At 38.9% G+C, this 12,850-nt stretch overlaps 1 protein-coding gene across 1 annotated transcript in view; it reads left to right on the forward strand.

The window, feature by feature from the left end:
• The first annotated feature begins 437 nt into the window (after positions 1-437).
• The window catches only part of LOC132114809 (small conductance calcium-activated potassium channel protein 2-like), a 28,266-nt gene continuing 15,853 nt past the window's right edge, over positions 438-12,850 (forward strand). Inside the window, exons 1-2 of the mRNA XM_059523144.1 lie at positions 438-2,067; positions 12,170-12,622. Of these exons, the coding sequence (XP_059379127.1) occupies positions 1,312-2,067; positions 12,170-12,622 (1,209 nt within the window). The 5' untranslated portion in view covers positions 438-1,311. The remainder of the gene's footprint in view (positions 2,068-12,169; positions 12,623-12,850) is intronic.

Here is a 12,850-nt window from a genome sequence, read left to right on the forward strand (position 1 = left end):
GATTGGGAAATGGGAATTAATAATTAATGTGGTTGTAAGCAACATTGCCTCCAAAACCAGCAAGCAAATGATACTTCATTCTGCCCAGGAACCCATACAGGTGTCCAGGACTAATTACTTAATGAAAAAGATCAAATTACCAGCTTTCTTCATCTGTGCCCCAGATCCACGCCGAAGTTCAACTCCAAACTTTGGCATCTCTCTGACATCGGCACTCAATCCTGTGAAAACTGACACTACTATCCTGAAATCTAAACAACTTTACTCTTGGGTTTCAAGGCTTTTTAAATATTGGTTTAGGTGCATGCGCTGACAGAAGGGATACAATTAAATACTAGCATAGTTTATTGTTTGAGAACACAAAGGAAGATTTCATTTAAACTGATGTCTATTTATTCTCTGATCTTTTTGCAGGTCACTTGGAGATGATAACCTGGCCATCAGCTCACAGAAAGTTATAACAAATAGGTTTTTTTAACAACTTATTATTAGGCCTACTATTATTGTAAATGTTTTCAGCATTATATAGTAAGGTTTTTATTTCCATCTTTATAACTGATTACAATTGATCATTTCTACACATAATCTTATGTTATTAAAATGGACAAACCTTAGGCTATTTGCTGATGCAAAACAACTCAAATGTCACTTACTGCGTGGACAATTCACCTTGACCAGCCATTTATTACAATGGTACCAGATCAGGTCTGTGATTTCAGTTTTTCTCGAATTCCTGAGTCACCTTTACTGAGGATCAAACCGGCAGGATTTGTGTTAGCAACCTAGATCCTTCACCATTAAGCCATCACCACCTCCTGAAGACGGGCGCCATGGACGCCGACTTTAAATTAATTATTCCTCTTGCGCACACAAACTGTAATCTGGCGATATTTAGCTGAATGTCAACTATCTTACAATTATTTAAAAAAAAAAAAAAAAAACACCAGTGATGTTTAAATCTTAATCTAAACTTCTCGCCCTTTACACACACATCGCCCGAATCTGACCGCAATGGAATCGCTCGAGAGGCTTGCTGTTGCTATACACTCAGGCGAACACAACTTTTATTTGTTAGCGTTTGTTCGTTAAACCTGCAGTTATATGTAAAATGTAGCCTATTTGAACTAAGACGCCCCATCCTTTTGTTTCGATTTCCTTTAGGGGGGTTCAAGCCTTTATTCGGGGAGTCTGCTTTCCCCACATTATCCTCAATTCGCAGCCGCGTACTGTGCAATTTTCTTAATCTACTCATTCATAAACAATTCGAGTGTCACATGAAGGCGGGGCTCCCTGTAACTCCATAGTGACGTGATGAGGCTTGTCTTGGTTAAACCTACCAATGAAACAGGCCTTCTTGACTCCACCGGGGCTACGCGCAGCGAAAGGGTGCCGGATCATTGCAACGCAAAGCGGCACTCCGCCGCAGGTGAGGCGGGGATGCAGCATCGCTACTCGGGAGCCGTCCATCAGCACCACCACCATCAACAACAACACACGGAGCATAAGGGTGGCCCTGGTCAGACCGTACACCCCTTGCCAAAACAGAGCCAAGAGAACCTTCCCAGCCCTTTCAGTCAGGAAACACCGGTCAAAAGCCAAGGGATCAACCCAAGTCTCGCAGACCGTTCCAAACCCCCCCCAAGTCGGCAGAAGAGTGTTGGAGGGGCTGCCAAAACTGCGAATTGCCAACAAGATCATTGTTCGTGCAGCTGCGTATTGCAAGAGCATCAACAGCTGTTGCAGCAGCAGCAGCATCACAATCCTCCACCTTCCCTCCAGCTACAGGTTCAGCAGCAGCGGCTGCTGAGGAGCAGCCTGCCCAACTGCTGCGTGAGGGGATCCGGGGAGCTGAGAAGCCAGCAGCCAGCTTTGCTGCTGCAGCACCGTGACAACGACAGCTTGAGATCAGGCGAGCAGCGGAAAATAGCGCATCACGGCCGTGCGTGGACGCCTGATAGATGCCAGGGAACCAGGAACTCCGTTTCGCCGCGGAGTAAAAGCAGCCCGCTGTCATCTGACAGTCGCCTGTGGTTCGAGGAGAATAAACACAGAAACGAAGGCTATAAGGTAAGCCTGCATACACCAATTCGTTCGTGCGCATGAAATACGCATCGTTTATACATGCACTCTGAAGTTTATGCTTAACAGGTGGCCAGTTTTATCAATGCACCCGATTACGCAGGCAACGCAATACTGGGAGGTCATGCTTGAAATCGCTTGCAATTTTTCACACCAAATTTCGGCCGTGTAGATGCATAGGGCTGCTTTGTAGTTGCTATTGGTATTCGTGTTAACCTCGAAAGCATGGAAAGAAAGAACAGGCGGGGGTCTTTGCAACAGGCTGTCCAATGATGGCGTTTAATAGTAAGTAAGCATTATGAAGCATTCATTCATTCCTACACCTGCATCATTCGTATGTAGTCTAACACTGAATATTTCTACTTCATTATGTGTGTAACAGCTAAGCATCTATATATCTAGCTATCTATTTGTCTGTCTGTCTGTTTGTCTGTCTGTCTGTCAGAGCGTTCGTCGCCTGAAAGGACCAGGGGGCAGAAAAGCAAGACAGAAAGGCAAATCAGTGTCATTCATTCCTTGTGGGAGAGTCGACCCTGTTTCTGCCTCGCTGTTCCATTTTTCTGCCTGTGCAAGCCAAGGGAAAGCCCCCCTGAGTGGCACTAACATGTACTTCAGGCCTGTATTATTCATGACGGGTTAGACATCACTGCCAGAACGGAGAGACATTATCAGTTTAGTTCACAATGCACAGCAGATGGAGGTAAAACCCATCAGTGATCTCTTCCCATGAAATCTCCCATAAGTCTGTTCCCGTTGTTTGCGTCAGTGCCTGTTTCTTTCTCTGGTAGATTGGTTATTGTGTTTGACTGCATTGTGCTTGTTCTATAAAAAGTGATTGTTTTACCTGTGGCATTTGATTAATTAGTTATTTAATTCATTGTTTGATGCACAGCATTGGTAGGAAGTAAAATAACCCTGGGAGTTCAAAAACACAATTAGCTGTTTGTAGACAAATTAGCTGTTTTTAGACAAATCTGTCTTTTAGGAAAACCACATTTATGCAGAAATCCTTCCACAGGGGGTTATAATTATGCAAATATTTACGCAGAGTTTACAGTTAGGCTTCTTCTTGATTGTGCATGAGAGGGAGTGAAAGCACTGGGATGTGCGGTGGATGTTGAGGGAATGACTGGTTCAGTATGAGCGAGCAGGCAGAGGGGAGAATCTCTGGGTGTTGTTGCTCTGCAGCTGTTGTTCTGCTGCTTAATCAAGGATAATTTGTGCAGAGTATAATTGGCTGAGCTCTCTTGTCTCTGTGTGTATTCGAACTGAAACAGGCCGAGGGCTCTGCAATACCTATATGTTATGTGTGTTTGTATCTATTGGAAGTCAGACTATGTCAAACCCTATTGCTGGGATATTATCGACTATTAAAGGAATAGTTCACACAAAAAAGAAAAATGGCTGAAAATGTACTCACCCCCCAGGCCATCCAAGATGTAGATGAGTTTGTTTCTTCATCGGAAAATGTAGTTGGAGAAATTTAGCTTTTCATCACTGGCTCACCAGTGGATCCTCTGCAGTGAGTGGGTGCCATCAGAATGAGTTCAAACAGCTGATAAAAACATCCAGATAATCCACTCTAATATTGCCGATCAATTAACGTCTTCTGAAGCAAAAATCTGTGTTTATACTTATAAAATAATTAAGATGTTTTAAACTTCAAACCAATGCTCCTGGCTGAAATACGAGTCCATTATTCATAATAACGCTTCCTCCAGTGAAAAAGTCATTTCGCCTGAATCAAGAGAGAAAATATGCATGGATCAAGCAGAGTTTACAAGCAGAAGCAATTCTAAACAAATATGTCAGTGGATTTTGATACGTGAGGACAATAGGGGATGGACTTTTTCACCAGAGAAATAGTTATGGATTATGGACTTTTGTCCAGAAACTGTGGATTAAAGTTAAAATGCCATAATGATAGATTCATTTGTTACAAACTCACAGGTTTTCATTTCATAAAATGTTAACTGATGGACAGGAGTTGTGTGGACTACTTGTGGATTATTCCACAAAATCTAACTCATTATCATCTTTGTAGAGAGTGAGTAAATTTTCAGCAATTAAATTTTTTTTGGGGGGTGAACTATTCCTTTAATAAAAGAATATTTTCTGAAACTAACATACTTGGGTATTTATACATTATATACATTTAGGTACTAAGTGTTAGGTACTCAGTAATATTAATAAATGATCAAAAACTGAGGGGTTTGGGTTAGGAATAGGATTGGTTGTAATTATGCAGAATTAACTGTTATCACTAAAGTAAGTACATAACGTGTAACAAGGACACTGTAAAATAAAGTGTTATCAAAAACTTAGATTTGGAAACAGTGTTTTTGATTCTGCTGCATTTGTTCTTGTTGTCTTTTAGCCCATGAGAGCCCCTGCAGTTATTTGTGTGATTGCGCACTAAATTTAACTTTGAAACAATGAAAATTCAGTCAATTGCTAGAGGATGTAAATGTCTTTTTAACCTATGATTCAGGAAACAGTTTTGCATGTGAAACATTGTAAAAATCTAACTTATTGGCTACTTTTCATGATGCTGGAGTTGGCTGGACAATCTTTTTTCAGTATTCCCGGTTTCAGTGGCATTGTTAGGTTATAGCTAGTTTGCTTGTTACTAGACCAACTGCTTGCTGCCTACAAGTTACCTTTTTTATGTTTTTTTTTCTTTCAGAGATAAAGATTATAGATGATAAAATCATCCACCATGCAAAAAAAAAAAAAAAAAAAAAGTCCATTAGAAATATAATAGGCAAGATTTGAGTCATCATTCCTGTCTGTGTATTACTGTTGCGGGATGAGTTGTTTTGGAATGGAGGAATGATGATATGTGTGAGCAATAATAATAGTGAAATTGGCTTTTTTTTATTATTACATCTCAGGAATGTTGCTTGTGAAGGGTTTGGGACTAGGTGTTCATGTGATGCCATCAGCATTGCAGCTCTACACTCATTATTTAAATATTTTAAATTTAATATTTATTTATTTGAATTGCATTTAGAATTTCAAACCATTTGGATTATTCAATCATACAATAATACTAATTAAGGGAATGTTTTTAATACACAATAACAAGGTTTATATATTTATCATAAATAGGTCAAATTAGTTTCTATCTAATATTTTATATGCTTTTCAAATACTGGTACATACAGTCCCAACCACTAATATTGGCACCCTTGGTAAATATGAGCAAAGGTGGCTGTGAAAATAAATCTGCATCGTTAATCTTTTTGATCTTTCATTTAAAAAATTCACAAAATTCTAACTTATCATTGAAGTAAAACAATGGAAAGTGGAGGGAAAATGTTTTTCTCTAGTTTATGTTGGCCACTATTGCTGGCACCCAATTATTGCAACATCATTTTCCCAAGATATCTGAGTTTTCTCATATAATGCCTGATGAGTTTGGAGAACACCTGACAAGAGATCATAGAACATTCTTCAGATTCGCAGCTCCTTCTCTTCAGTTCACCCCACTCATTTTCTATAGGGTTCAGATCAGAGAACTGAGACGGCCATGGCAGAAGCTTCAGTGACACATTTTTGTGTTGATTTTGATGTTTGATTTGGATCATTGATCTGATGGAAGATCCAACCATGGCCCATTTTAAGAATTCTAACAGAGGCAGGCAGGTTTAGATTTTTTTTTTATGAAAGTGACGTGACATTCAGCCAAGTATGGTGATACCATACTCAGAATTCGTGCTCTGCATTTAACCCATCCAAAGTGGACACACACCCCCAGAGCAGTGAGTAGCCATTTATGCTGCGGCGCCCGGGGAGCAGTTGGGGGTTCAGTGCCTTGTTCAAGGGCACCTAAGTCGTGGTATTGCCAGCCCGAGATTCGGACCCACAACCCTAGGGTTAGGAGTCAAACTCTAACCACTAGGCCACAACTCTTATCTGTTGGTATTTGATAGGATCCATGATGCCAATATCTAAACAAGATGGCCAGGACCTCCAGCAGAAGAATAGGCCCACAACATTAAAGATCCAGGAGTATATTTATCTGTGGGCATGGGGGTTTTATCCCTGTTTGCATCAAACCCATCTATTGGGGTTTACTGCCAAAAAGCTATTTTTGTTTTGTTTTATGTGACCATAGAAGCCAGTCCCGTTCAAAGTTCCAATCATGTCTGACAACTGATTATGCTGGAGTTTGGAGTGCTGTTTTTGGATGAGTGAAAATAATTTTTCTTGAAAGCTTCCCTAACAACATGTGGTGATGTAGGAGCTGTTGGCTTTCTGACCCCAAGACTCAATTAATCTCTGCGATTCTCCAGCTGTAATCCTTGGAGAGTCTCTGGTCACTCAAACTGTCCTCCTCTCCATGCATTAGGACCATATAGACACACGTCTTCTTCCAGGCAGATTTGTTACATCTTTAGTTGATTGGAACTTCTTAATTATTGTCCTGATGTGGGAAATGGGGATTTTCTTATAGCCACTTTCTGTTTTGTGAAGTTCAACAATCTTGTTCTGCACAACATTATATTCTTTTGTTTTACTCTTTTTGATGGATGATTAAGGGAAATTGGCCTTTGTGTTCCTCATATTTATAATCCTATGGAAGAGGAAGTCATGGCTGGAGAATTTCATGCCCCTAGTCAGCTAAAAAAACATTGTAAATATGGATGGGAATATACTTCAGAGATATTTTACTCTCTGGGATGCCAATAATTGTGGCCAAAATGCATTGGAGAAAAACATTTATTTTATAATGTGAGTTTTCCCCCAATTTCAGTTGTTTTACGTCAGTGATAGGTTAGAATTCTGCAGATTTATTTCCACAGCCATCTTTGCTCATATTTACAAAGGGTGCAAATATTAGTGATTGGGACTGTATTTGAAATCTATGCCTAAATATTTTTTTTTAGTACAGAATGATTAATCACATGGCATTTACAGCTCCTGTGATTGGCTCAGAAATTTCTGTGGTTGAGCAAAGAGTGTAGATTTCTGATTGCAAATCCCTGATGGTCCTGCGTCAGCCAGGCAACTGGCATTGAAATACTAACCAATAGCCTTCTCCAGTTATCATAGCTCGATCTACATAAAAAGAATAATAATGGCTGAAACAAATCACATGCAAATGTTTTTCTTATTTAGTTTTTTACAACGAACAGGCCCTGAGGTGCAATTTTTTGCAACACGAGATGAGGGAAGATGTCTGGATGTAAAGATCACATTTTAATAGTGGAGAGCAGTTAGAAAAGATATTCTCGAATTGCGGGATCTGTAATAAGGTCTCATGTCTGCTGCAGACATTTCATACAAAAAGAGATCTGAGGAACATAGAGTCCGATGCTACATCTGAATGAATTCAATGTCAAAATAGATTTCCTAAATTGAATTTGTACAGACCAAAGCTTGCAGACAGGGGAACGAATGAGCAGGGGAGGGTGAAGTCTAAGGGCCCTTCAGCTTTGACACGCACCGAAGAGAATATTGGTTAATATGGAAAATTAGCGAAATATGAAATTATGAGGCTGAGACAATGAAAACGCCATTGCAACTTGGTACATTCTTAGCCTGTTGCATCAAAATGGAGATGAGCAGATGTTGTTTTTGTGAGTGATATATGATACATTTTGTAGATGTATCCCAAATCAGCATAAAAATGTTCTACAACTGTGCTGCTGTGTATTTTAAATGACTCTTCAAGGTCATGCAAAGAATTTCTATCTTTTGTTGTTACAGCAGCTGTGCTGTCATTTATGTTGGAAGTTACATTGTCGTATATCCCATTGGAAAGAAAAATCACAAATGAGATCTCTGTAATATCCAAATTGTTCCTCTTGACAGCAGTGTGATTAAACAGAGAGCAAATGGAGACTTTTGCTTAAAAAAATGCAGTAATCAATGTGCCTCCTCTAGAGTTTCAGAATAGATCAATGTCACTAACTGTGTGGGGATTTGTCAAGATACTGAATGTCTGCAATGAAAAGTAGGGGATTTCTCCATGTACAGTATATTTGTTAAAAGTTTGACTAGAACAGCTTTGATCATTTGGAATATATTGGACTATACTGTCTCACACACACACACACACACACATATACAGTCATGTGGAAAAAGTTAGGGCACCCTATTGAATTCCATGGTTTTCTGTATCAGGACATAATAAAAAAAATATCTAGTCCTTGGAAGATCTTAAAATTGGAAAATAAACCTCAGATGAACAACATCACATCACATATCACACTGTGTCATTATTTATTTAACAAAAATGGAAAAGCCATGTGTGACAAAGTTAGGACACCTTATCAAACTCTTGCCTGTAGATCTTAAGCAGCAATAACGTGAAGTAATCATTTTCTGTATGACTTCATCAGTCTCTAACATTGTTCTGGAGGAATTTTGGCTCACTATTCTTTACAACGTCTCTCGCCACAGCATTTCAGTCAGGATGAAGTCTGGATTTTGACTGGACTTCTAACACCTTTATTCTTTTCTTTTCAGCCATTCTGTTGTAGATTTTCTGGTGTGCTTGGGATCATTGTCCTGTTGCCTGACCCAATTTTGGCCCAACTTTATAGCTGTCGGATGGATGGCCTCTTGTTTGACTCTAAAATACTTTGGTATACAGAGGAATTAATGGTCGGTTCAGTGACTGTGAGGTGCCCAGGTCCTGTGGCTACAAAACAAGCCCAAATTCATCAGCCCTCTAGCAGCATGCTTGAGTTTTTGGTTCGAGGTGTTTGTGCTGATGTGCTCATTAGGCTTTCACCAAACGTGGCATTGTGCACTTTGGTCTCGTCTGTTCAGTGGACTTTGTACAGGAGTCTTATGGTTTGTTCAGATGCAACTTTGCAAACATAAACCATGCTACCATGTTTCTTTTTGAGAGAAGAGGCGTTCTTCTGGCAAGCCTTCCTAGCATGCCATACTTGGCCCATATTTGTCATCATATCATGAACTTTATCATTTAACATGTTAACTGAGGCCTGTATAGTCTGGGGTGAAGTGCTTTGGCTGTCTGCCATTTTCTATGAGCATTGCACAGTCTGATCTTGGGGTGAATTTGCTGGGACTTCCACTCTTGGGAGGATTGGTGTCTGTCTTCCAGTTTTCAATAATCTTCCTCACTGTGGAATAACGGACTTGAAATTGTTTGGAAACAGCTGTATTACTCTTCCCAGATTGATAGCATTGATTGACAATTGCTTCTCTAAGATAATTGCTGATGTCTTTCCTCATTGGCATTGTTAACACACACCTTAAGGCTCCAGACCAGCAAACTGCCAAAACTTCTGCTTTTTTTAGTATGCCCTGATGCAGAAAACCATGAAATTCAATAGGGTGTCCTAACTTTTTCACTTGACTGTATATACTTTAGTGATGCTCCTGGACAAATCCTCAGTGCTGTTCCCTGGGGTCATTGGGTGTTTAGGGTCTTTCAACAATCTGGTACCTTTTAACATTTCCAGGAAGAAATACTAATAACACCATTGACTACTGGCTTTCTCTGGACATTGAAAGAAAAAAAGAGCTAATTTGGCAACTGGCAGACCATGTTGGCCTTGGAAAGAGTGAAAGTTTTGACAGGAGCTTTGCTATGTATTGCAATTGATCCCTGGAGCTCTTTCAACAGAGAGACAGTCGCTGCTTGTAGGAAATCAGTTCTGAACCTCTTGGTCTGTTTTATGATGACTATAACTCCAGTGTATTTTAAAGTAGAATATACACACAAGTGGTACAAGGACAGTTGATATATTTCTCTCTAGCTGAAATAGCCTACAGTATTTTAGAGAAATCTGTTGAAGTTCATATACTCCAAAGTATGTTTGTTTTCCAGTAAAGGCCTGAGAGTCCACACCACAATTATAATATAACAATGACGGCACAGAGAGACAATATCATTGGAATCACTTTCAAAACTATTTTTATTTTTCCAGCTGATGAACGATAAAAATATCGACAGCTAATCCATCCTGCATTTAAAGAGCTTGAGCATTTAAAGTGGCAGTTGACATAACTGCAGCGTGCGGTTATTATAAACTGAATGTTATTGTGCATTGGTGTGGAACGCTGATATAGTTATTGTAATCGTGATCATTATTGTTTTTGGTGTAAATGAGATTTAAGTCTCTTTCTGTCCTTCATTTTTAATATTATATAATATATTTTTCGCATAGTGTGCATTAGAGTATATTAAATTAGATATTTAGAGTGTTCCTAAAAGGGTACAGATAGCTCAATACTGTACTTTTGGGCAAGTTCCCACAGTCTGCTTTGAAGAAAACAAACACAGAAAGTGAGACAGACAAAAAGCAGTACAGAATATATATTCTTTGTTGCCATGTCAGCAGAAAGCCATTTGAAAGACTTCATGAGAACTGTCGCCCACAAGGGGCCTTGATAGAAATTTACTCTTGGGTGTCTTAAACACTTTTTTCCTTGTCCTGAATGGTATTATTTGTAACCTAAGTTTAAACGTCAGTGTCTAGTAGCGGTATCTGCATAGATGTAGTCAGTACACCATAGTGCAGTAACATGGATAAACAGAATTTTTCGAGTAAAAACAGTGAAACTGTAAGTTATGGTGGAGGTTCAAGGAGTGATTCTGGATTTAACGTGGTCTTTACAAAGGTTCAGCTAAACCAGCAATGCCAGGTTTGTGATATGAATGGTTTTCATGTGGTGCCACAACTAGTTTTGGTTAACTATGACTAATCAGCAGTGTATGTTGGATATGTTTGTGTATGTATTCAGTACTGTTTTCAAAGCAGCTGTAATTTCTAATCCAGTGGTGTCTCTCTAGTCAGATAGAATGTGGGTCTACGTTGTGGGCTGCCTATCAGAAAATGACATTACAGAAGTAGGTCTCTGAAAATGAGTTGGCATTGTGTCAGCCCAGCAGCAGTAGCTAGATAACATGGATCCTTATTGCCATGAAAATTAGAACAGTATAAATTCAGAATAAAAATTCAATTCTGAAATGATTTAAGAATGTGAGATTATTGTAAGCAAGTTTTTTTTCTATCATCTTCTTAAGCATTATTGCAAGTATTTTGCTGTATTTACTGGTCTGTAATATAATCACAGTAGGTGAAATATTCGCTAAATTCCAAACACTGTGAAAAATGTTGCATGATCTCATGCTTTCAGTGTTTTATTTTTATTTTTACAGATTAAAAGAATATATATTTTCATCATTTTCCCTGGGATGCACTGATAATGTTAATGTTTTAAAAAAGCTGAACCAAGACACCAAACAAATTTTATGGCAAATTTCAACCCATATAATTTAGGATCAATTTTTTGCTACTTTGCATGTGAGACTTAATACCTTCTCTTTGTCTGTTGGTTTAAGAGTAAAAGTATCTGTCCTACTTCCTCCATTGTATTTTACTGGGACAACCAAGTTACTGAATACTAGTGATAAACTGGTATATTCGATTATATTTGTCTCCCTACTTTTAGTTCCTCTATACAAAGTAAAACATTTCTGTTGTCTGATTTTTTTCATTTGAGTAAATATTATGTAAAATAAGTTTTAATTTTAGAAAGTATGTCATTTTAGCAACTCATTTGTATTCTAAATACAGTAACATCATTACACATTCATGTGATATATACAAAGTAAAAAAAAAACAGCATTTATTTGAAAATGCAATCTTTTGTATCATTGTATCTTTTTATTAATTTTGCATCCTTGCTGAATAACAGTATAAATTTCTTTAAAAACTAAAATCTTACTGACCCCAATTCTTACTGATGATAGAATAGATTGGCCATTAGCTGTTACTTGTTACTTTAAAATTGTATTATTTTTTTAATTTCAAGTTTTTGTTTATTATAGTTCTGTGATATTTATCATTTCAATTAGCAAGCTCTTAAAGTAAATAGTTGATTTCACATGACCAAAAGATTTCTCAGTAGTCACAGCACATAGACGATTCTCCTTCCACATGCATTATGAACCCTGTAGATGCTAGCATATAATGTAATTTTCTAAAGAAATGTCCATTAAATCAGCGTTGTTGCGAATTGGTAGTGCTCTCCCCCTCAGCCATTACATAAGCTCCTGTACACAAAAAACAATGATAAAATATATTTTCATTTCTGGCAGGTGAATGCGGATGCCAACAGGCTGAGCCATGCTGGATCGCGGCCTTCCCTGTCCCACGGCGGCCCACAGTATCCTCAGATAGCCATGAACAGCTGCAAGTACAATGGGGGCATAGTCAGACCACTCAGCAGTCTGGGGGCGTCCCGGAGGAACCTAGCAGAGCTGGACTCTGAGACACAGCCTTTGCAGACCCTACACTCTTCCGGCCTTGAGGTGGTGGTCTCCAAAGGGAACGGGGAAGACCCTAGTAAGCAGTCCACTGAGAACCTTGTGAGGCAAAGACCATGCAGCGCTCCACATAAGAAGAACAAGGACATTGGCCATAAGCTCGGGCACCGGAGGGTGCTGTTCGAAAAACGCAAGCGCCTTAGCGACTACGCCCTGATTTTTGGAATGTTTGGGATTGTTGTCATGGTGACGGAGACCGAACTCTCCTGGGGAGTTTATACAAAGGTAAAATTTCACAAGTCACCTCATACACTGATATTTTGAAGTTTTGAAGTTTTGTCCATACAATAGAAATCAGTGGGAAGCTATGAACGAAACTAGTTAGTTACCAAAATGTTTCAAAATATTTTATTTTATGTTACACGGAATAAAGTACATCATACAGGTTTGGAACGACACGTGGGTGAGTAAGTGATGACAGAATTGACATTTTTGGTGGGCTATCACAATTAC

This window comes from Carassius carassius, chromosome 34 (assembly GCF_963082965.1).
Source record: "Carassius carassius chromosome 34, fCarCar2.1, whole genome shotgun sequence".
NCBI classification, from domain to species: domain Eukaryota; kingdom Metazoa; phylum Chordata; class Actinopteri; order Cypriniformes; family Cyprinidae; genus Carassius; species Carassius carassius.